This window comes from Schistocerca cancellata, chromosome 3 (genome assembly GCF_023864275.1).
Source record: "Schistocerca cancellata isolate TAMUIC-IGC-003103 chromosome 3, iqSchCanc2.1, whole genome shotgun sequence".
Lineage (NCBI taxonomy): Eukaryota > Metazoa > Arthropoda > Insecta > Orthoptera > Acrididae > Schistocerca > Schistocerca cancellata.
The window spans coordinates 265367474-265394378 of record NC_064628.1 but is presented as its reverse complement, the minus strand read 5'-3'; the positions used below and the strand labels follow the sequence as shown (position 1 = coordinate 265394378).

General features: G+C 39.5%; 1 protein-coding gene across 1 annotated transcript in view; it reads left to right on the top strand.

Moving 5' to 3' along the window:
- Positions 1-26905, top strand: part of LOC126174917 (drebrin-like protein) — a 201927-nt gene that overhangs the window by 118041 nt on the left and 56981 nt on the right. The window contains exons 7-8 of the mRNA XM_049921354.1: positions 6905-7124; positions 22878-22933. Coding sequence (XP_049777311.1) covers positions 6905-7124; positions 22878-22933 — 276 coding nt within the window. The remainder of the gene's footprint in view (positions 1-6904; positions 7125-22877; positions 22934-26905) is intronic.

Genomic DNA, 26905 nt, shown 5'->3' with positions numbered 1-26905 from the left:
TATGATTGTCACATCTTTTTTCTTGAAGTTATGGTTGGGTTTCCATTGCAGTTTCTGGTTCTGCCTACACATCAATCTGTTCTCTCTGTGCCGATTTGGTTCTGGCATATTGCTGTGCTTACGGTACTTGCCACTGTGAATCTCTAAAAGTTCTGTCATTTGCTGTTCTTTCTTCATTCTGTACTGGTGTGAAAATTTGTCTTGTCTGATCAGCTATACTGATAATCATTTCCACTGAAGTACCAGTTCTTATCCAATTCCTTCTCCAAAAATTCTGTTTTCCGTTGGCCTCTTCTGAATATTCTGTTGCATATCTTGACCAATACTTTGCCAGAAAGGCTGCTTTAGATTTAGCATCAATTATTCTTACTTCATCTTGTTGCATTCCCCAGTCGGATGCATGTGAGTCCAAATTATTAGCACAGGAAGAGATCTTTTCATCATCAATCCATATTGGTGTCAATATACTCCTAAAACCTGTAATTAATACAGCAGGATGGACATCTCCTTTAGGTTTGAATCTGTTCAGCCGTATATTCTGCAGGAAGTTTGTGTCTTCATGCATCATCACTTAATGTCACTACTGTGCACATATGGCAGGCTGACATATTCAGTTGGCTTCAGATGTGCTCCTGGTGCCACTTTTCAGTTTCATTATTTGGCATTAGCATGCTTCTTTCATTCAAGGTCAGGCAACAGCTGCCTTTTGTTACCAGCTCCGTAATCTGAATCATTTTTGCTATTAAACTTTCCATGTTTTGTGGCAACTTCTTGCACCTTAAAATTAAGACTTGTGACGTTATAGTGTGTTTAAAATAAGTTACGACTTTTGACAGTTCAGTATGGGGCGAGTAGAGGGAAGTGTAGTTGCCAGCGTGTGCTGAGCGACTCGTGCACCAGTGAAAAAGCTAGAAAGATATATTCAGAAATCCCTCGTATATCATAAACAGTCTCAGATATCAAAACAAGATTTTGGCAAATGACAGCATGCAAAGAGAAGAGCATTTTACCATATGATTAATATGTGGAACTTCCATATCTATCGTGATATTAAAGTAACTGCAGATTTTTTTCAATGAAGTAATGTAATTTTTAAAGGCCATAGATAGCAACCGAAACAAGAGTTGCTGTTTGTTTTGCAACAATACAAGTGAGTAAGTTACATGTTGATGTTTATACTGAGAATGGGGTTTTTCATAAACTATTGATCTGTCTTGCTCGCAGTTGCTAGTTTAATATGATACTGTTTCAGTATTCTGTGGCAATTTATTTTTCAACTGCATTAGAATTTTAATGACACTCTGCTGTGTTCTGGAAAAAGAAGCAGATTTTGACTTTCCAACAAGAGAAGTTACGTATTACTCAAAACTCGTCACAGTCCTTCGTGAATCCCTCCCTTCAATTACCTTCTTGGTATGGTTGACAACTCAAGACTAGTCCTGTGGTGTGACATTTACAGTGGCTTCTTTTGTTAGCATTTAAACCAAACTGCGCGTAAATTTCTTGTTGTTTCTTGCCACACTACTTTTCACTTTAGGCCCACATATTCCCTGTCTGATTTAAATGAGCATGATACAGCGAAAGCGTGATTAAACTATGCCTTAAGTGCCAGCTAGTTCATCGACCTGATAGTGTGCAGTGCGTGGCTTGTAGAGCACTATAAGTTCCATTAACTCTGCCTTATATATGCTTCTTTTAACTTTATCCAATATCCAGAGCAAAATATCCGCTTTATCCACAACAAAAGAGTAGTACATGCATTGTCCATTACTGTTGTCGAATTTGGAGGAATATTTTGCAGTAGAACATTATCTTCACAGCCGGTGAACGTGTTCTTAACAATTTTTAGAGCCTTGTGTTCAGACTTGCTGCAGTGTTCTTATTTATACAACGCCAACACAAAACACTTGTTCATAATCCTTGATGGGTGCAAAACATTTCAAAAAAAGAATATCACTTTACAACGAGAGCTAACATATGCAGATATGCATCTAATCCGTGACATCACATGGTGCTGTTTATTCATGGCATGGCAATAGAGGTGCTTTACCAACTGAACTGCTGGCGGCATGGTAGGAAAAACCGTCTCGCCATTGGTGTTACCTGGGCGATAGTGTCACGTCCCCTCTATTGAGCCAAATGTCAAAAGACACAACTAATCTTAAACGCACTTTAGTAACCTGCTCCTCTCTGATACTTTATGCAGTAACCATATGTTTATTGTTTTCCGTTTTGTTTTATTTACCTCTGCTGATAATTCAGTGTGTTCGTCGATTTTTTTATCTTTCAAATCCCCAAGATTGTACTTAACTTTATCAATGGCAAGAATTTTACTTCCTTGCATCATCTCTAGTTTAAATTTCTTAAGTACTTCCTCCTAATGCCATATAATAATTTGCCTTTCTTCTTCGAAACAGTTATCTATTTTGTCTTCAGTTCTAACAGCAAAATCTCCTTTGCATTTTCTAATCATGTGAACTGGATTAGCTGGATTTTTCTCTGCACTTTCTTTGATTCTAGCAACAAAATCTTTAGCACAATTAGCCAAACTATCCGGATTTTCTTGCCGCCATTTAACCAGATTCTGCAAAGGAATTGCAACATACTAATCTTGTCACTGGATTGTCCACATCTGTTTCCTGTTGCATGCTTTTTGGTAGCGATGTGGAGGCATTTTGATTCTCAATCTCTAGGGTACTGTTCATACCCAAACTGGTTTCAGTTGTACTAAACTCCCCAAAACCTGAACCTACTAACTCTTTTTTCTTAATATCCTCAAATCTAGCTAAGGCTACACTGTCCTTTGTTAGCTGTATTGTTTTGGTCATCCATCTTGGATTTGTTACTACAGTACATAAAAAGGATCATAACACAACACAGTAGATTATCACAAACAGTATTGTTCTTAATAATTGCAGTGCACTATTCACACAATTAATAGTGCTTAGCAGTAGTGTGTGCCATGCAGTGTTACTCCATTTGCACAGTTATATGCGACACTTACTTTTGTCCGCCTGAGGCTGTTATCTGGCCACTGCTACATAATGCTGCAGATACGATGCATCACTACACAATGGTTCTGCAACTCTTCTTTCCTGTGTCATCCAAATGTGGTGAAAAACGCTTCCCACATATACACAGATACCGTTTGCATCTATTTTCTTAATCAAGTTTTGTGGTGCATCATCTTTATTCAGTGTCCATGATTATTTCTGTACTGAAAATTATTGTATTTTCATATAGTATTTCATGCAATATTCATTACTAGTAAATTGTTATTACCTTTCAGTGTGGCACAGTTTTGTTCACTAAAGTTATTTTCATAAAACGTGACAGTACCTTTATTTAATGGAACTTTGATTAATGTCCTGTAATTTCTATTTTTGTCCACAATTTTTTCACCAAAGAACAGTTCCTTGGCATCATAAGCCACATGTAACAATCCCTATTTATTTTAATATGTATTTTTTGCATTGGGATGATTGAAAGGGGTGGCAGATATGTAGACAGCTACTGAATTGTACCTTAGGCCTAAACCAACCTACACACTGTCTCCTGTGCATACAAGAATCTGTATTTAACAATAGAACTGAAATGATAATAAGTCACTAAATCAAAATACAGTTTATTTATCCTTGATACTTGTCTAGGGTCCCTAGTCTGGCTCACACTGTCTGAAGCACTATTCAGTCTAGTCACAACAAGAAGTTTCATCTTTTAAATTACATTCAGAAGAATTTAAAAGTCTCTGTAGCTCACTCATTAAATAATATGACTTCTTTCAGTATCCAGTAATGTCAATGGTGACTTTTGACAGTATTCATATTGTCTTGTAGCATCAATGGCTGCCACTCATTTCGATGCTTCTTTTATAAATTCTCAAAACTTCTTCCACATTTACATAAACACTTCCTCTGTTCAGGCATCTCTCAGGATCTTAATCAAACAAATATTTATTCAGTGACATAAACTTTCTCTGACACTGGGGCCGCAACCCGACAGTCACCTTCGGCCACTTGTCCAACTCTGAACTGCTCTCCTGTGTCTCCACAAACAGACACAATCTCTATGTCCGGATATTCTTGTTGGTTATTCAATGTTTCTTCTATAGTGAGTGGTTCCCTTCCCTCATACCATTGTTTATCTACCATGCAGGATCATGCCTGAAAGCTTTCATGAATGTTCAGGCTTGAAAAGAGGTTACAAACCCTCTTGTGACACAGTAAGGAATTCAGATACAATGATGCAAGAGCTGAGGTTCATATTTGGGAGTTCTAAAGATGATATTTTATTTTTTTGATGTGTGAAAGATGGAGTTAAATTTGAAAGAATGTAACCTTTAATGCTCTTACTGCAACCCACCCATTTTCACCTATTCCTATTATCTGAAGATTAGAAGAGTCTAATCTTCCTTTAGGTGTCCATACACCTGACACTACCTTTTCATATTTTGCATTTTTACTTTTCCCTGACAATGGATTTTGTCTTGTTTCTAAATTTAACATACATTAGCTGTGTTGAGCAAACACGTTTCAGTCATTAAAAATTTAACAGCGTTAAGATGACATGCAACAAATGTGAAATTAGCATGAAATGAATGAACCACACTCTTTGATAAGTAGATGATTAGCATTTCAATGCAGCTGCAAAAAGTAAGTAGGAGTAAAGCTGTCTACATTCTGGATATTAGGAAAAATGACCCAGCAGGTCTCTCAATCAGAAATTGCTTTTGATTGGTTGTTTGTGAGATGATCATGTTATGCCTTGCGTAAAAAGGATAAACAGCTACCAGCAGATGTCAGAGTTCTACAGCAGCAAGATTGAGGCTTATCATGACAGTTGTTTATCATTTTGTGAAATGATTCACATTGATCAAGATTCCACGACTCTCATGTAAATAAGGAATTGATTTGTTCAGCATGGGCTTTCTCAACAGCATGCAGGATCTAAGTGGCCCTGCACAACTAGTGCCCAAGAAAACAGACATACACTATCTGATCAAAAGTAACTGGACACCCATGTGTAGTATAGAATTGACCAGTAGATGTCACTACCAGTAGATGTCACAAGAAGGGGACCCGCCAGCATTAAAGGAGGCAAGGAGTGTTGTGTTGTCAGTAGAGAAGCAGTAACAGCGGAATAGGTTGGTCAAGGAAGCCCAGCGACTTCGAACGTGGATTAGTCATTGGATATCACCTAAGTAACAAATCCATCAGGGACATTTCCGTCCTTATAAAGCTGTACAAGTCAACTATTGATGTGACTATGAAGTGGAAACACAAAGGAACAACCACAGCTAAACCAAGACCAGACTGGGACCATCGAGCATTGCGATGGGTGGTTGTAAAAAATGCGTGAAGGAAGTGGAAGGAATCATTCATAAGTTGCAGAGTGACCACCAGCAGTCCAGCTAGCTCAATGACTGTGCGTAAGGAGTTAAAAACTGGAAAGGAGTGATTCATAGTTACGACTCGCACTATATCCTGTGGCAATCCAGTCGTGGGTTGGTGTTTGGTGAATGACTGGAGAATGTTACCTGCCATCATGTGTAGTGCCAGCAGTGAAGTATGGAGGAAGTGGTATTATGGTATGGGACTGTTACTCATGGTTGGGATGTGTTCCCATTTTTGTGCTTAAGAAAGCAGTAAATGTAGAAGGATATGAACACATTTTACAACATTTGAGTGCTGCACACAGTAGAGAAACTATTCAGAGATGATGATTGTTTGTATCTGCACGACAATGCTTCCTGTCATAAGGCAGCATGTGTGACGGACAATAACGTTTCTTAAATGAACTGGCTTGCACAGACTCTGATCTGAACTCAGTGGAATACCTTTGGGATGAGTTAGAATATCAGTTTCACACCAGAACCTGCATCCAACTCACTGTCTACTCAGATTTTGGCTCCACAAACAAATAGACATAGACACCTCACTGAAAGTGTGCACAGCAGAATTTAAGCCATCATAAAGGTGAAGGTTGGACACACCCTGTATCAGTGTCCAGTAATAAATGTTTGGATACTTTTGATCATACCTCGAGTCAACAAATGGGCTTGTTTGCAGCAGCATCCGCACTGACATTGCAGCAGTGGTTGAAGCACCTTGAACTGCCAGCAGGTCAATTGTTGTTGTACCCTCCTTTCATGTTGCAAGAGAGAGAAATGCAAAGATAGTGGTACATCATCTTTTCAGACAATTTCTGATTATGTGTACAGCATCCAATAGATATACCCATGTGTGGATGCTCCAAAGAGGAGAAATGTTACCATATTGTATTATTCATCATCATGTGGGCCCAGCAATTGGTGTGATCATATTGGGTGTCATTGAATACACAACTTGATCACTTTTAACCAGGGTTTTTTTTTGGGGGGGGGGGGGGGTCATGAAATTTCAGACATGTTCAGGTTGGGTGCTGAGCCCAAGATCTACTTCACATTATGTTTCATTAAGATAATGCGAGACTGCATGGTAACCGTGCTCTCCTAACCTACCCCAATGCAGAGTATGTTTGACTTTTGCGCTCAGCAGAATATCCTTCAGACCTGTCACCCAATGAAAAATTTTTGTCAAGGGTTGCTGAGAGTCTATCGTACCACCGCTTGAAAGGCAGTATGATTGATTAACTGTATGCCAGAGTTGAAGCAGCATAGAATGACATAACAGTTGTGGCCTTCCAAGCTAAGTTGATGCCCACTCAATGTACTAAATTTTGCTCACTGTATAACCCCAAACCACATACAATTTAATTGTGTATTCTTCCTACAATAGTTTATATGCTCAATAAGAAAAATTTTGTTATTTTTATCCTTCCTGTTGTTGCAATTTTGATGCTTAGTGGTGTAGTTGTACAGTTTTTTCCTTGATGTACAATTTATATTAGGTGTTCTTATTGACAGGAAGCACAGGATCTCATATCACAACGCAAATTTGATGCCCGAGCTGTGTTTGAGAAGAATACATGTGCAGGACAGCTACACAATTTACGCCGTGCATCAGCAACGCCCCCTGACTTATCGGCAAACTCCAGTCCTCTTGGCAGGAAAGCTTCATTGCCAGTGTGGCCTCCAAAAATGGAGAATGGAATCCAAGAGGAAGTACAGTCTGTTCCAACTCCAGGTAATTTTTGAATAATAAAATAATTTTTGATTGCTTTTACAATTAATGACAAAATAGCATACCTAGACTTACAATATTCTTAACATATTTTCTCTCCATCATGTGCCCAGTACATCTGACATTGAAATAGGAAATTTTCTCATGTTGTTCTGTTCTGATGCTATCAGTAAGTGACATTTATGAATGACAAGTCATGTATCAGTTGCCTTGATACAATTAACATAGGTTCTTCTGTGCACACATGAAGAATGAGTCTTCTGAACATATTGTTAATAATGAAAATATTACAGTCCAGTGGAGTGATAAGGTAAGGAATGAGGTGGTTCTCCACAGAATCGGTGAGGAAAGGATTACAGGGAAAACACTGACAAAAAGAAGGAACAGGATGGCAGGATATCTGTTAAGATGGTGGGGAATAGCTTCCATGATACTAAAGGAAACTGTAAAGAGAAGGGGAAAAAAAGGTGAGCTTGGAATAATACATGTAGCAAATAATTGAGAATTTAGGTTGCAAATGTGACTCTTAGATGAAAAAGTTATCACAGGAGAGGAATTTTTGGTGAGCCACATCAAACCAGTCAGAAAACTGATAGAAATAAAAGAATAAAGAAAACTATAGTCCAGCACTGACACAGGCTGTAACCTCAAGAGAAAAAAAAATTACTTGAGACGAAGACAGAACAATATTTTTGAAAAAAAAGTTTAAAGTGGCTCCAGAAGAATAAATGTAAAGCTGATTTGCAAAGCAGAAGATGGAGAAAAAATGTGGCTAGCAAGAAATAAAGCTGTAATGAAACAAATAGGTGAAAGTATAGGACACAAATGACATTATTTCTGATGGTGTAGACATTCTATATTAATTAAAGCTTAATTGTAAAATCTTTCATCAGGTGTTCGAATGTGGTAGAGCTGTGGTGAAAAGGTTTCTTTAGTAAAAACCAAAGTTTGCATACCAAACATGTATTTTTTATATTTATATGTGCTCCATTTGCATATACTACTTTGGTTACTTATTATACATTTGTTTTATGCATTTAACATTGTTTATGTTCATATTTCATGCAGCTTTGAATCAATGACTTCAGAAGTATTGGTCTTGACTGAGTTTTGCAGAACAGACTTGTCCTTATTTCATTATTTGCAGAAACAGTGTTCTCTATTCTGGCAGAAATTAGATACCAGGATGCAAGAGATGCAAGAGTACCTAACAATTACTGCTAATGTAGTTGCTCTTCCAAATAGCATCACAAGCAAGCAAAGCAGTTGTGTCTTTGCCTGCAGGTACTCGTACTTTATGTACTTGGGCTATGCATGACTCAGTTTAAAAATTAATAAGAATAGCACGACGTAGTTATAGGGTCAAGCCACGCATGTCTACTTTCATGCCCCACAGCTAATTTTCTGCAAATAATAATCTGTAGCAGTGATCCTGCAGTCAAATAGTCTGTACATCGGCTAGAATTGTGAGTTAATAAAATACACAGAAATACAAAATAAAAGTTAAATGAATAATTTAGTAATAAGGGTTTGTTCTAATGTTTGTTATTGACATAATGGCAGAGAATTAAGTTGAATAATGTTTATTCAAGAAAGGACATCTCGAATAAACAGGAAGTAGTCCTATGATAATTGTTTAAAATACAGACAGAAAATACCATTATCAAATGCAGTAAAGTTACTTTGAGAGCGTTATGAGAATGGTAGCAAAATCCCCAGACTAAATATTCATCAAAGATACCCAAAAACTAAGTCCATTTCATACTCATGATGCACGAAATATTCACCTGCTTAAAACAGTTCAGAATTCAACATGATGATTTACAAATTCACACACAATATGACAAGTAGAAACTCGCACTCTGTCCTCAGTTCTGTAGTACAAGTGGAAAAAGTTAGAGTCCTACTCTGCAGCACATTCTGATCTCTCAGAATATAAAGTCACCTCAAAAGTGTAGTGGCCATTTACCAGCCAGAGTCCATCACCAACACGACCAAATGTCACATGTTACCGCAAGCAGGTCTGTCTTCCACCAGATCTTAAAGTGTCCTCAAAAGTTAAAGTCTCGCAGCAGCTCTTCGCCACCCAGAATTAATCACCTATATGACCGAATCTGACATTTTACTGCAGGCAGTTCTGCCTTCTTCAAGAATTCAACGAATGGTACCCAGGATCACTCCCTTGAGCTCTTCACTTGAAAAAAGTCCCAGTCTCCACTTGACTCTCATAGTGTTCCGCTACTGTCTGCTTTTCCATTTTGCTGAAGGCCGTCCCACCAAAAATCCATTGTTCTTAAGTTGTATAAACATGATCTGATTCAACATGACCACTTCCTGGACTAAACTAATATATTACAATAATATTATAAATATTTGGTCACACTCGGATCATTCAAAATAATTACAGAGAGAGGTTTGTTCATAAGTAAATAACCTATTATTCTTGTGCAAGGGTGCTCGTGTTAAGTGACAGCAAATTATTGTTAAATATTGCTTAGTCAATAATTTATGCCTTCTTGACAGAAGTGTCTTTTGATTCTCTTTTTAATTTTGGTGTCCTCTTAACATATGCGACTGACCACTTTTAAATTAGCATAGTTTTTTAATAGCACTTGCAGTCAACGTTTAAATAAAGTTACGTGCAAAATGGCAAGCTGTTCATTAAGTAATTACACAAGTATTTCAAGATATAAGGTATTCATGCTCCATTCATGTGGTGTGTAATTGTGGAGAAACTGTGTTCTGACAAACATATGCTTGATAAAAGAAATATAAAGGACATCATTGACATAAATAAAATAGGTACAGATGAGTGGCTTTCTGGGATGTTAGCTAGCATGCGGTGCTATCACCCGAAATATTGTTTGTTGAAATAATATGCAGTGTTGAAAATATTCAGAGGTTCATTGTGATTCAGAGGTTCATTATGAAATTGTTTAGTCAGTGTGAAATATTAACTTCTGTAGTTTTAAAGTTATTGAAAATATTTTGTGTCATTGGATGTGCCTCATTTTTCTGAGGTGACAAAGGCATACAGATTTGCTTTGATACTTATCCATAAATTATTATAGATTGTCGAAGAGCTATAAGACGTCCTCCTTGAGCTTGTCTGGCACTCTGCCATTTTTGGTGCATCTCATGCACAAAGGCCATTTGAGCAACAGCTTCACAAGTTTCCAGCTTTAAGATTTACCCATTTCTGATCATGTTGCTTGTCTTTGTACATAGATTCATCTGTACTAGTCACCTATCTGGACCAGCTGTGGTATGCCTTGAGCACTGGGCCTGGTAGCACTCAGCTGTACAGCAAATTCGTCTTACTTCGTATCAATACTGGGTTCCCGATTGTCTCACCTACATATGTGTAACATTATGTTCTGCAGCTTTCTGTTGATACAGCCACGAGAATTGAGTAATGCTATTATTATTCAGAATTGTTACTAGCTGCAGTTGAGTTGTATCTTTTTTTCCTCTTATTCATTGAATTTTCTGCAAAATTTATAAAACTAATGTTTCTGATCAACATTGTACTTCACTCAGGAACTTATTATTGACTGAAGAATAAGATGGTTATAAAGAAATGTCTTATACAGGAACTTATAAGCAGAACTGTCTTTTATTGTTTGAGTTGCATGCTCTAGTTGCTACAGAAAAAGAAACTGTTAGCACATCTTTCATTAATGCAATAAATACAATTTTTGAAACTTCAAGGAATTTGCGTAATACCGGTGTGCAGTCTGCTTCACGTCTGGCCAGGCTGAATTCTTTTCACTTCGTGGATGATTAGACTTGCTCATGAATCATTTCACAACAATAACAAGTAAAATTAATATTCCTTAAAGCAGATTTCCCTTTTATAACTCTCCATACAATTACAATGGTGGTTTTGAGAAGTGTGGTAAATTTCTATGAAAGAATTGAACATGTTTGTTGTGCCTTCATGGTTGGTAAGCTTGACTATTCCAAGGATCATGTAAAGAATTTCAAGAATGTACGGAATACAGTTCATTGTCGACAGCTGTCTGTATTGCTCAGTGTGTCGACTGTGATTGAAAATGGATAAAACCGAGTTTCATACTGTTATTAATAACATTTTTATTTAAAGGGTTTGACTGCCGCACATATCTAAACAGAACTGGATGAAGTTCGCTCATAATCTGAACCATTGTAGAAGTATATTTACTTTTGGATTAATGATTTTGAATGTGGTTGGACAAGCACCAAAGACAAAGCCTGCTCCAGCCATCCAATTGAAGTCACCACAAAGGAAACCATCGACAAAATCTATGAACTGGTAGCGCAAGACCACTGAATAAACATTCATGAGATTTCTGAGACTGTAGGCATCTCAACTGAGCGAGTGCATAATAACCTGCATGGAAAATTGGCTATGAAGAAGCTGTGTTTGAGGTAGGTTGTGCGATTGCTCACTGCCAGCCGAAAGCACATCTTGCACAACATTTCAAAATGATGTCTGCCGATATTTAGTCGCATTCCACACGGCTTTCCATTCTGATTTCTGAATGTTGAGACCTGGATCCATCATTGTGCACCAGAGTCAAAAGGGCAGTCAAAACAATGGACAAAGACTGATGAAAGTGCAGCAAAGAAGGCAGAGACAATTTTTTCAGCTGATACGGTGATGGCCAGTGTTTTTTGGGATTTCCAAGGAATAATCCTCATAGATTACATGGAAAAAAGCAGAACCATAACCAGACCTTATTATGCTTCATTGTTGGATCATTTGAAACTTACATTTGCTGATAAAAGATCAATGGTGTCAAGCAAAACAGTGCTCTCACTAGGATAATACACCAGCACATATATCAGTGATAATGATGGCGAAAGTGCATGAATTGAGCTTTCAGTTGATTCCTCATCCCAAAGTGACTGCTTTCTGTTTCCTAACTTGAAACTTCATATTCAACTGTTGCCAAGTGGACAAATGAATTTAAATTTGGCCAGGAGAGCTTATATGATGATCGGCACAGTGCTCAGCCAAGATGTGTTACTATTGCAGACATCATTGCAAAATTGCACAAAATGATCATGGAGGATCGCCAATTGAAAGTGCGTGAAATTGCTTACGCTTGCCAGATGTCATCTGAAAGGGTATATCATGTTTTAACTGAAGAATTAGAAATGAAAAAATTATCTGCAAGATGGGTGCCGCGACTCTTGATGTTGGATCAAAACCGCCTGAGAATGGACATACCAGAACAATGTTATAGGAGAACCTTGGGTGCACTACTATACCCCAGAGACAAAACAACAGTCAAAGCAGTGGAAATATGTTGATTCTCTGCCACCAAAGAGAGCAATGACAATTCCTTCAGCAGGAAAGGTCATGGCATCAGTGTTCTGCAATACAAAGGGGATTCCGTTCGTAGATTATCTCCCCACTGGGCAAACAATTACTGGAGAATACTATGCTAACCGCCTGGACAAGTTGCAACAAAAGATATGCGAAAAAAGGCCAGGTTTAGCAAGGCAGAAAGTCATCTTCCATCAAGACAACGCATGCCCGCGCACACGTGATGTTGCCATGGCAAAATTACACGAACTAAGGTATGAGTTGTTGCAACACTCATCTTATTCACCCGATATGGCTCTATCAGATTTCCTTCTCTTCTCAAAACTGAAACTTTTTCTTGGTGGACGAAGATTCACTTCAAACAAAGAATTGATAGCCGGAGTTGACAACTATTTTGCAGGCCTGGGGGAAACTCATTTCTGAGATGGGATCAAGGCACTGGAACATCATTGGACCAAGGGCATTAATCTACAAGGAGACTACATTGAAAAATAAAAAAAGTTTCAGTGATGTAAGTACTTTTTTCTATTCCATTCCGAGAACTTTTCAAACCACCCTCGTACTTATTAAGCAAGTATCTATGATGTTATGGCTCATGAGTGTATATTGAATGAAGTGCGACCCAGAAAACCTAAAAATAAATTACTACATTAGCACAAAAGCACAAACAAATTAAAATTATTGGTTGTATGTTTTTATAAAACATACCACTAAAATAAGAGATATAGCTTATCAAACCCTAAACCAGAATCACAAATAAGTGTGTATCATTGAACACAAGAATTTCATTTTCTGTTCAATTTTAAAACAAATAGTTCTCACAGAATATAACAACAGGAAGGATTATGCATATTCCTAAGCACATAAAAAGGATTAAAAAAACTTTAACCTTTTCGTTTCACTACTTAATGAGTTCGAGAACAGGACCTAAAAGGACTGTACTTGTAATAATTTATAAACTGGTGTACTATAATTGCTCATCAGAAGTAATGCAAATAGTGGTGGTGGTGATGGTCATGGTCATCATGCTCTTAGGGCACATACCAGCTGGGTTATTGACACATTTTCTGTTTTTCAAAACTTGACTTGCAGGAATAAGAGATTTGAAATGATACATGTGTGTATGCTTTTATACACAGGTATCCACGGAAGCACCAAAGAAATTGGTATGGGCATGTGTATTCAAATACAGAGATAAGTAAACAGGCAGAATATGGCACTGTGGTTGGAAACGCCTATATAAGACAGCAAGTGTCTGGCACAGTTGTTAGATCGGTTACTGCTGCTACAGTGGCAGGTTATCAAGATTTAAGTGGATTTGAATGTGGCGTTATAGTTGGCGCACGTTGATGGGGCACAGCATCTCCAAGGTAGCAGAGAAGTGAGGATTTTCCTGCATGACCATTTCACCAGTGTACCGTGAATATCAAGAATCGAGTAAAACATCAAATCTACGATGTCGCGACAGCCAGAAAAAGATCCTGCAAGAACGGGACCAACGACGACTGAACAGAATCATTTAGTGTGACATGTCGTGTTGCGGCACTTCTGCATGCATGCAAGGTCTCCACATGGTATTTGGCAGGTGTACCAGTTTCGTTGGCTTTTCAGTTTAAAAGAAACCCAGTCTCCGTACAAATTTATGTCTAGGAAGTAAGGGAAAAAAGAGGCGGGGTCAGTCACAGGTACAGTGAGAGAAACAGAGAGCTGAAACGAATGTGTGGGGCCCTGCCCACTCATCTATTATAGGGTGCTTAAAGGATGCTGCATTCTCAGATAGCTATACAACAATTCAAGCAAATCACATTAATGATTTTTATTACGATAAAGTACATTGACAATACTTAACTTTGGTTTACAAGAAGTGTTGCAAGTGAGGGGTGATATGCAAACAATCAGTGTCCTTTGCTATATACAATGTTCATGCAAATTTGTCTCACAGTTTGTGGATCACTAATAACTGCTATCGTAGTGCTCTCTTTTAAGGCATGGTTTCTACTAATGTCCATCTTCTACTCTGGCCAAGGCTGGCAGGAGCGGCCCTTATATAGTCTTCTTGTAGAGGCTGCTCCTGCCGTGGTGACGTGCTAGTCAGCATGCTATTGGCTGACTTCATCTCGCAGCCCTTTCTACTCTTGCGTTCTTCATCTTCATGCTGGCACTTGTTGTTAGGCCATAACATTCCTCCTCCTCCACCCCCCCCCACCCCCCCAAAGCGATGGACCGTCCTTTTGTAGGGAGTGCGACCATGGCAGGGGAGGTAGGAGGGTGGGCGCACTGCTCAACCGGAAGCTGTGGCTGCAGGGGACGTCCAGCTTCCAGTCATACCCTGCCATCCGGCCTTCACCCTGGTGGAAACATCCCCTGGGAAATGACCAGAAGGATACGTGTCCACCTCCTGTTGCCATGAACCAGATGAAGAAGGCAGTGACTGCTGCAATGTCGGCAGCTCCAGCTCCATCGGTAGGACAAGAGGAGGCAGAGGAGGCGAAGCCTCAGTCCTCGTGAGGTCATCCCGCAGTGTCATGATGACACCCTCTGGTGGCTGCCATGGCTGCACAGTCCTCTGTATCTGTGAATCAGGGGAAAGAGGCACTGAAAGATCATTGTGCATATGAAGGCATGAATTTGATTTTGATGTCAGTGCTGCAAGCACCTGGACCGGAAACAAGATAAATGCAAGCCCCAAGTTGACGGCGATCTCACCTTGTACCCACCATCTGCTGCCACTAAAAACCCTGTAAAAGACAATATTAAGCAGTGCGAAGCGATACTTGTGTCCTTCCTGCGGTGCTGGATGCTGAGGAGGGTGGAGCAGTGTCCGATGGCAGCAGCTGTGAAGCGATTCCACCAAAGGTGGTCTATCTCATGGGTGCGAATGATAGGAGGCGAAAAACAGTTGCAATGCTTGATCCCTATTGAGAGTGGAGTGAAGTTTGGCCATCTGCTGCTTGAAGGTTCTGATAAAACATTCCACTTCACTGTTTGACTGTGGATGGAACGATGCACTAGTTAGATGGTGTATGCCATTGCATTCACAGAATGTTTCAAATTCATTTCATGTAAACTGAGTGAACATGGCATTGTTGAGTTCATTGGCACTCTGAAAGGAAATTTGCTATATGAGTCAACCACAATCAAACAGCAAGTGTTCCAAAAAGGTCCTGCAAAGTCTATGTGCACATGTTGCCATGGCAATTGTGACTTAGGCCAAGCAGAGAATTTTTGTGGCAGAGCGGACTTATTTCCCACACATGCATGACACTGTGATGTCATGTGTTCTATTTGGGTGTCCATACCCTGTCAAGTACAGTGTCGACATGCTAACTGTTTCATATGAACAATCCCCCAGTGTCCTTGGTGAAGTAACTGCAACACTTCTTTTTGCAAAGCTTTAAGTATCACCACACGTGACTGTCCATAATCATTTTGAACAAGTATCACTCCTTTCTGAACAGTTAGGCTATGCCAATGAGCAAAGTATTGGTACACCACAGAGTTCTTTATGCTACGCAAGGAACGAGGCCAAGATGTGCGAATGTATGTTAACAAAATGTTGAAATCTGAATCAAATTCCATGGCCTGTGCAATTTTTCTATAGTTCAGTGGAAAAGATTGATGCATTTCAGAACCCTGAGCATCAATGTGACAACAAATTGCAACAGAAGCATCAAAGTCTGTATCAGTGCTAAATGGAAGATGTGAAAGTGAGTCTGCATTAGCATGTTTAGCCGTTAGATGATACACAATCTCATACGTGTACTGAGACAACAGCAAAGCCCATCTTTGCAGTTTTTGGGCAGTTCGTACAGTAACCAGTTTCATCGAATGAAACAAGGACTGCAAAGGCTTGTGATCTGTTACTAATTAGAACTTTCTGCCATACAAATAGTGGTGGAATTTAGTGACACCATACACAATAGCAAAAATTGAGAAAGACTCAATTTGTGAATAGTTACACTGAGCTTTGGACAAGAATTTTGATGCGAAAACAATAGATTTAAAAAAAAATCATACTTGACCAGTCTACACTTTAGTTCTGCTGCAGATAACACATAAAACAAAGCATGCAAATTTGCAATATGTTCTTTAGGTGTACTACCTGCAACGACAATGTCATCCAAATAGTTTGAACACTTTGGTACTTGTGCAGTCAGCTGTTCCAAATACCGTTGGAAAATGACGGGTGTGGAAGCACTGCCAAAAGCAAATGCAAATATTTAAGCAAGCCCAAATGGGTATTTACTACACACACTTTTTGAGAGTCATAATCTAGAAGTGTTTGAAGATACGCATCACGCAAATCAATTTTTGAAAAGTAGTGCCTAGCACCTAATTTGTTCATGAGATCCTCTGGCCGTGGCAACGGATAAGTATCAATCACAGTTTGTGTTTTGACTGTAGACTTGAAGTCAACACAGAGGCGAATGTGACCTGAACGTTTGGGGAGCAAAACCAGTGGACTTGGCCATTGATTAGCTGATATGGGTGCAATAACTCCGCTATCTTGCAATTCTTTATGTTCATTGGCAACTTTGTGCTGGGCCAGAATTGCAATGGGAACAGTTCTGCCCCAGCAAAATTTTGGCTGAGCTTTATCTTTCATAGTAATAGGAGCAACAAAATTGATAGCCTTACCTAAACATTCTGAAAAGGGTTCCAGGAATTCCATTAACAAGCTAGCTAAACTGCCTTTTGCATTGAATGCAGACACTGACAATACATTATTCTGAATATTAAAGCCAAACAAATCAAAAGAATCAAGACCAAATATGTTCTCACACCCATGTGATTGTAGCACCGTATAAGAAACTGTTTGCGTATGTGAGCAATACATGATAGGCAAAGTACACTTTCTGAAAAAGGGAGTGTTTTGTCCATTATAAGTTGTCTGTTGTTTTACACAGGCGTGGGGAGCCTAACAGTTCATGTGCGTTATGATTCAGCAATGTAACAGAGGCACCCATGTCCAACTGAAATTTCACGTTTCCCACAAAGAAGTAAATGAACAAAAAGTTTGTTCAACTTGTGTATCACTGAAGAAACTGCATGCCTGCTAGTTTTGCTAATGCCTCTTGCAGATTTGGAATAAATGCTTATGTTTGTTCCATGGCAAACATACAGTCTGTACATTTCCTTTCCATCTACAAGCATAACACTGAGCTTGTTGGGAGGGGCAGTCTTTGGCGTTTGTGCCTTGAATAACACTGAGCGCAAGACTTAGTTCTGTTCGTATGTTTAGCAGCCTGTTTAGCGAACCTCTTATGTGGCGTGCAGCGTTGTTTACTTGGCATGGCCAGTGCAAGCTGCCGCCGAGTGGGCCGATCACAAATAAGGGACTCAACCTGGCAAATAGCTGGCTGCTCAAATTTAACGGCTTACAGGGCACCGGAATTGTACTGATCTAGTATTTGCTATACCTGCTGAAATGATGGATTGTACTGTTTCAGAATCTCTTCTCTGAGTTTGACATCAGGGACATTGTACACAATCACATCATGTAACATAACATCTGAAGCACTGCAAGCACATTTGAACTTGCATTTCCTTGTAATACCCTGCAAACCTGTTACCCACTCACAATGTTTGTTCTGGCCATTTTTTGCGGTTAAAAAATTGATACCTAGCCGCTACCACATTCATTTGTTGGTCATAATAATTAGTTAGTGACTCAACCAATTGGCCGTAAGCAAGTTCACTAGGAGTGGCGTTGGAAACATCTTCTGAGTTAAGCAGAACACTCCACTTCCTACTGTGGAAGTTTCTCAGTACCTGGTACGTTGTGTGCCAGTAGATGTGCCTCAAACAGAGACAACCACTGGAGCCATTCCTCTTCTTGTTCAGAAAACTGTTGAAAAGATGGTATAGCAGCTGGAGTAGCTGATGTTTGTTCCATCAGACATGCAGCATTGGCTAGTAGCTGCCGCACCGTGTTGAGTAACGTAGACATTTGCTGTGTCTGGAACTGAAACATCTGCATTAGCTGTGTGGCATTGTAACGCTTGCGGGTGTGGTGCCTGAACAGGGGGCAGGATAGGTGGGGTGGGCATGTTGGAAGTGACAAATGCAACAGACAGGCAAGACAAGCAAGCAACATAAGGACAAAAGTAAATAAAATTTCTGCAATGCCCACCTGAAAAACTGATTAGCGGTAGTATCACGTACACCAGGTATAAAAGGCCATTGCGTTGGTGGAGCTGTCATTTGTACTCAGATGATTCATGCGAAAAGGTTTCGACATGATTATGACCACACTATGGCAATTTAGTAGACTTAGAGTGTGGAATGGTAATTGGAGCTAGGAGCTAGACACATGGTACATTCCATTTCGGAAATCATTAGGCACCTCAATATTCTGAGACCCACAGTTTCAAGAGTGTGCCAAGAATACCAAGTTTCAGGCATTACCTGTCGCAATAGACAACACAGCGGCTGACGACTTTCATTTAACAAGCAAGAACAGTGACATTTGCAGAGTTGTCAGTGCTAATAGACAAGCAACACTGCATGAAATAACAGCAGAAATCAATGTGGGATGTATGACGAACATGTCCATTAATGGACAGTGCAGTGGAATGAGGTGTTATTGAGCTATGGCTGCAGATGGCCAATGCAAGTACTTTTGCCAACAGCATGACATCACCTTCAGTGCCTGTCATGGACTTGTGACCATATCAGTTGGATCCTAGACGAGTGGAAAACCACAGTCAGATGAGTCCCGTTTTCAGCTGGTAAGAGCTGCTGGTAGGGTGTGAGCGTGGCAGAGTCCCCATGAAGCCATGGACTCAAGCAAGTTGTCAACAAGGCACAGAGCAAGCTGGTGGTGGCTCTATAATGGTGTGGACTGTGTTTACATTGAATGGACTGAGCTGGTCATTGACTGGAAAAGGTTATGTTTGGCTACTTGGAGACCATTTGTAGCCATTCACGAACTTCATGTTTCCAAATGATGACGATGTGTTACCAGGCTACAGTTATTCGCAATTGGTGTGAAGAACATTCTGGACAATTTGAGTGAACGATTTGGCCACCTAGATCACCCCACATGAATCCCATTGAACATTTATGGGACATAATCGAGATGTCAGTTTGTGTATACATTGTGCACTGGCAACACTTTCACTATTATGGATGGCTGTAGAGGTAGCATGGCTCAATATTTCTGCAGTGGACTTCCGACAACTTGTTGAGTCCATGCCATGCCGAGTTGCTGAACTATACCAGTCAAAAGTAAGTCCGACACTATATTAGGAGTTATCCCACAACTATTTGCAGCTCAGTGTATGCTGTTAATGGTTCTTGGAAAATTTTTAAGACTTAAAACATTCCATTGAGGGTCTCCATTCTCCTGGATATATCACCTTGGAAGGACATTGATACCTCTTAACCTAAACTAACATTCTACAACAAAGGACACAATATAATGGTAAGGCAAGCCTGAAATACCCATTTTTCCTATTATTGGATGATATTGCATTAACAGATAGGGTGGTAGGCTTTTTCAGTCGCAAAATATATTTCTATTAAAATTTTCTGTGGAAGAAAGTCGAAGTGAAATACATTTACAAATTCAGTGTTACATGTCTTGTAACCCAGCTGAAGATGACTGAGAAGTCTTCTGGATTCTAGAGGTCACATGAAAGAGTTGTTCATAATCTATTCTAATGTCATCCTTGCAGATAATAAGAGAGCTATATTAAGAATAACTACTGGGGTTGATGCAATCCATCCTTTTTTCAGGAATGAAATTATGACTATGTCCCTTTGGGAATCAGTATATTATCCTTCAAGCCAAAGTGTGTTCAAACCAGGAGAACATAAACTGAGGATGTGAAATGCAGGTGTCCTGATATACCATAGTGCACTTTGGATCTGGCACAGTGCAGTGAAGCATAGATACAGCATGCTCTAAATCTCCTAATAACAAAGATGGTTGTACATTCATTCATTCATACATAGTGTTCCTTAAATCCTACCATTAAGGATATCCTTCAGTGATATGTAATGAGTCAAGTTATATGTCAACAGGCACAGTCTGCCTCTCCTGACTACTTCTATAAAGTATACCAATGATAGATTGTTAATTGGCACTAATCTACTCAAACCAATACTAATAGTAATTGCATCCAGAATACTTTATATTTGTGTGTTAGTATAAAAACAATGACTCTGAAAAAGGCACTCTCCACTTCTCCTACACTACTCACCTTCAGTTTGATGTGTAACCTGTAGCTCACAGAGAGGCACATGTTCCACCTATTCCTCAAGGTAAAAAAAAAGATGATCATGTAAAAGCATAAATAGCTTAGTAGTAGGTGAGAGCATCCCACTATTCAAGGTTGTTATAATTTGTAAACAAAATCCATGAAACAGGATGTATACAGAATGTCTACAAGGCACGACAGCACCCTAGCAGACCTACTTGCTGTGTGGAGGTTTAATAGTGCTGGAAAACAATCTGTTTATTCATTACTAAGCTGAACTTTGGTCCCTAGATGTGATAGATACATTTAGATGTGTATTGATGTAATGTCTCAGAAATTCAAGATGTGTTAAAGTAGGGGGGTCAGAACCTAAATAGTGGCAACTATTTATTCACAACCAATACAAAAGAGTTACATGTTTTCACCTGTTACTGTCCTTCAATGTAGTCACCAGCATTGTGTACAACCGATTGTCCTTCAGTGTAGTCATCAGTGTTGTGTAGAACCTGTTGCCACTGATGTGGAAGGCATAGTATACTGTTAGCAGAGTCGATAGTGTGAATGGAGCAGTCTAAAGCTATGGTGATTCTCATGTACGACTGTGATGGTGTTATCCTAACGCAATACCTTCCTCCAAGGCGGACCATCAGTGCACAGTATTACTGTTCATTTTTGGAGCGTAACCTGCGACCAGCATTGCGAAAGAAGCAGTGACACTTTCTCCACAATCCATCGTAACATTCACTCATAACTAGAGTTCTCTTCTTGTAACATGTTACCCCACTGACTACAGGTGACTTACTGTTATGTGCAACTGCACATATCAGTAGCTTTGTTGTGACGAGTGATGGTAAGTAAGCAAGCTACTGTACATGCAATAACATCAGCTGCCTGCATGTGTCTACCTGTTTGGGTATGCATAGCTCATGATGTGTGCCCCTCTCTCCCCCTCCCCTGATGTCTGAATGCACAATGCATCAACATGCAGTGCATACAGAGGGGCATGGGAAGGAGCGCGTACCTATGCACCTTGCTACTGAAGTGAGTATACAGTATACAATGTGTACATTATGCGGAAAATATTGTGGGCATATGGTTAAATATAGTGAAGATTGTATAAGCATTGTATTCATTACTTTGAATCGTGTCACACAGCACAAATCGGCTAATATGATAAAAATTGAAAGTCAAACAGTAACAAGCTGTTTTAGAAGTAGCTTATGTTGTTCTTCAGGTTTCAAGCTATCTCCATACCATATTTCTTCAAAATCAGTTCAGCAGACAGAGTTACTTTCGCATTTATAAAATTAAAATGCATAAAACTTTCAGTTAGGACATCTTTTTTTCTCTGTGATCAGATTTAGGTGAAACAAAGCCATATGGTGTCCCATGCTATGCTCAGATTTCCTCTGAAAACACCAAGAAAGAGATTAACATGTTCAAATGGAGAAACAGATAGAGATGGTGGTGTTAAAGAAAACTTTACATCTGTGATCAGATTTTGATGAAACAAAGCCAATCCTGTGCCACAAGCTATGCTCAAGTTACATGTAAAAACACCATGAAAATTCACCTAGTAATTTTGAAGGTTAGCATGTTCAGACAGACAAGACAAATTTAGTGAAACTTTAAATTACGATATCTTTGCTCCATAATCTGATTTTGACAAACTAAAGCCTAAACATTGCCCCAGGCTATGCTCAAGTTACCTGCAAAAACCCCATGAAAATTCATCTAGTAGTTTTCTAGAAGTGTCTTCAGACAGACAGACATGACAGTTTTACGGATTTACTATTAGTACAGATCGTAAAAATCTACGTAGTCGTCTTCAACACACAGGGCTTTCAATTGTTTTCTCACTTTAATAGAATTACCTGTTTAGGTGATTACAATAAATATTTCTGTAGGGAAAAAAAACCACTTTGTATGCCGTGAAATAGTACAATTTTGTACCAATCCAAATGTTACATGTAATGTTATTGAATAGGAATGTTTTCACAACCAATCTTATTTGAAGAACGTAACAATTCATCACCACCAAGAGCTGCTAGGTGTGTGTGTGTGTGTGTGTGTGTGTGTGTGTGTGTGTGTGTGTGTGTGTGCCACCATTTAAAAAAGCTAATTTTGTATATTTTATCTCAGCTTCAAATTTTGTTAGCTATTTTTCTGTGTAGACACTAAAGACAGCATAGTTTCATTGCATATATTTTCAGAAAAACTTCTGTTTCCTTTTTTCAGAGCAGAGTCCTGTGAAAGTTCCAGAAATGTTTAAATCTGAGGCTGTGCAAGAAGAGGTATGTTTACTGCCAACATGTGGTGTATACATTTTCTACAGTCATGTTAGCATTATAATGTTGTGTACCATATTCCCATATTTGAGTTTGGTTGTAGGTTTATTTGCATAAATATCGGTGGATGAACCAAAGTTGACAATTATTTTTATGACAAAAGTAACTGAACCTAAATGTTTTAGCAGATCTGCTATATGGTTTTCCCAGTTTAATGTTTCCGGAATATGCACTCTGAAGAACTTGGCACTTTCATCCCTGCTTTTTAATTTTTTTGTTGATAAAGTACACTCATTATAGGTGGGGTATTTTTCACGGAATAAAACTGGCTGGGCTGTGGTTTTAAAAATTTAAAACTAGTGTTTGTGTATATCCCCTTTCTTAAAAAAGATATCTGTGCCTTAAGTTCGCTAGAGCTTACAAAATCCCTTAGCATCTGTCCGTTATTGTTAATTATGCTTTCTCCAAAAGAACCTAAGGAATTAGAAACACATCTGTTGCCTATTCTTGCATTAATCTCCAATTATGACAGTCGGACAAGTATTTGCAAATATGTTAACGACTTTTGTAACTTTTTATAAAATTCTTCCAATTCTTCTGCATTGCCCTCCTCTGGGGCATAGACACAGGTTAGGGTAAGCATTCTTCTTAGATGTTTTAGACATACCAGCATAATTCTTTCTAACATCTTTTTATTATAATATCAGTCCTTGTAGAAAATTCATCTTGTTCGATGTGTAATTAAATCAGATGGAGGGAAATTTTCCAATCTCATAGTCAATAGCAACAGTAAGCTGAGCTTGACCAGCTTGAACTTCAACATCAGTCAATGCAAAATCAAACCAGCCACCACAAAATGGTGATGGCCGATGTTTATAATAGTAGCAACATTCATATTAAAGGTAATCTCAACATATAAAATAGTCTTGTAAATAGTAGGATGCCAGAGGAACACACAATGCACCTGGCAACACATGTCTCAGTGAATGAGTAATAGTGCAAGAGTGTTTACTTATATAGCAAAGCGCCAATTGCTGTCTGTCTGCTGCTGGGCCACCCCACTGTAAAATATTATATACACATTAGAAAAAGTTTTGCATCACACCTGTTCCCAGAACTCCTGAAGATAGATGTTGACTATGGATATTTTATCACAGGCACAGTCCCTTTGACTGTTCAGAGATATCACTAAACCCACCCAAAGGCGTAAACAACCATGCATGAGCAGCGCCTATTAGACGGAGAGGGTCCTACAGCCAATAAGTTCGTCATTCCACCAGGAAGGATGTACACAGCTTGTGTTGTGTGTAGTTTACCCATGTCTAGACGGTCAGTACCATGGTTCGATCGCATACGCATTGTTATTTTGTGTCAGGAAGGGCTCTCAACAAGGGAAGTGTCCATGCATCTTGGTGTGAACCAAAGTGATGTTGTTCAGACATGGAACTGTCAATGACATGCCTCGCTCAGGCTGCCCAAGGGTTACTACTGCAGTGAATGACTGCTACCTACAGATTATGGCTTGGAGGAATCCTGACAGCAACGTCAATATATTGAATAATGCTTTTCTTGCAGCCACAGGACGTCATGTTATGACTCAAACTGTGCGCAGTTGGCTGCATGATGCGTAACTTCACTCCCAATGTCTATGGCGAGGTCCATCTTTGCAACCATGACACCATGCAGCTCGGCACAGATGGGCCCAACAACATGCCGAATGGATCGCTCAGGATTGGCATCATGTTCTCTTCACCAATGAGTGTCGCATATGCCTTCAACCAGACAGTCATTGGAGACATGTTTGGAGGCAACCTGGTCAGGCTGAACGCCTTAGATACTCTGTCCAGCGAGTGCAGCAAGGTGAAGGTCCCTTCATGTTTTGTGGTGTCATCATGAGGGGCCGATGTATGCCGCCGGTGGTCATGGAAGGCACCATAATGGCTGTACAATACCTGAATGCCATCCTTTTACCGTTAGTGCAACCATATCGGCAGCATGTTGGCGAGGCATTCATTTTCATAGACGACAATTCGCACCCCCATCGTACACATCTTGTGAATTACTTCCTTCAGTATAATGACATCGCTCGACCAGAGTGGCCAGCATGTTCTCCAGACATGAACCCTATCAAACATGCCTGGGATAGATTGAAAAGGGCTGTTTATTGATGACAAGACCCACCGACCTCTCTGAGGCCTCTACGCCGAATCGCCGTTGAGGAGTGGGACAATCTGGACCAACAGTGCCTTGATGAACTTGTGGATGGTATGCAATGACGAATACAGGCATGCATCAATGCAACAGGACATGCTACTGGGTATTAGAGGTATCGGAGTGTTTAGCAATCTGGACCACCACATCTGAAGGTCTCGCTGTATGTTGGTGCAACATGCAATGTGTGATCTTCATGAGCATTAAAAAGAGCGGAAATAATGTTTATGTTGATCTCTATTCCAATTTTTCTGTACAGGTTCTGGAACTCTCAGAACTAATGTGATGCAAAACTTTTTTTGATGCATGTTTAATCCTCCAAATATTTGCTACCCTGAAGCTTTCACAGATAAAGGCAGGTCCACACCCAAAATTTTCAACAGTCTTACTAATTCATTTTTTTTATTAGTTACTGATCTAACATTCCAAGCCCCAAGGGTATTCTAGTTTCTGCCAGTGATGTACTTTTCCACTGGCTGTGTTATGAGGGCCTAGTGGAGGGCCTGCCACCTTAGCACTTCTGAGCTTACAAGAACTTCATTTGGGTTTAGTCCCCTAGGCTCCTATGCTCTCTCCACTATTGGGATAATCCTCTTACACCTTCAAGATGGGATTAGAGAATGAACATGAAAGATGCCCTCAGGCCTCATACCCAATTTACTCGAATCTAAGCCGCACCTGAAAAATGAGACTCGAAATAAAGGGAAAAAAATTCCCGAATCTAAGCCGCACGTGAAATTTGAGACTCGAAATTCAAGGGGCGAGAAAAGTTTTAGGCCGCACCTCCAAATCGAAACAAAGTTGGTCCATTGTAATACAAGACACAATTTAGGTCGAATGAATGACGATGCAGCTACAGTAGTTTGGTTCGAGTCGTAAGCTGGTAGCCATTGCTATGCATCAGGCGCTCCATCCGTATTTATACGGGTACCCTTCCTTTCTCACATGCTTCGTCTGGTTTGAATCAATTGCTTATTTTGCTTTGGTCTGATAAGTGCCGTTTTCTTTGTTATAGGTGTTTACGTTACTCTAAGCTGAAAATGCATTACTGTACTGTGTCATGCATTGTTTGTTGCATTCTGATAGTGTGTGTTTACGGCCTGTCGCCGCTCGCGGCATGGCTTGCTTTTGTGTGCGCTACCGCCGCTTACAATTAAAAAAAAGAGAGAGGAATCGTCTCATTAGCGAAACAACGGCAAGAGACTGCTATTTGTTGTTACTTACACTGCTGCTTTCTTTGATAATGATTAACAAGAACCAAATAATAGACTGCGTATGATAGAACATGTTCTGAACGAGAGTTAGGTGAAAATTATTCTCTGTTTGAAAATCTTCGCGGTCGCTTCTTTAGTACATCAAATTCTGCACAGAAATTAGAGTCATCTTAGATTTAAAAATCTATTCAGTTGCCGTGCTTCATTTCTGACTGTATAACTATTGGGCATAAGAATAATACAAATATAAACATGACACTATATGTATATTCTTCTGCGTTTGCTGTTGTCTCACTCTAGTTTCGTAGTTTATTAAGCAGACAGGATTTAAATGAGATAGCAGCAAACACGAAAGAATACATGGCAAAATGTTTATATCCGTATTCTTTCTTATGGTGAAGAGAATACTGCATGTGATTCACATTTCGTCAGGTTCCTATTAGCAACCATCTCTTCTCACAGTTAGGAAAAAATTCGGATCGTAGAGTTGGCCATATTGACAAACATCCCAAACAGTCCTGCCTGTCAGATTTTCGTAGTACATTAAAATTCT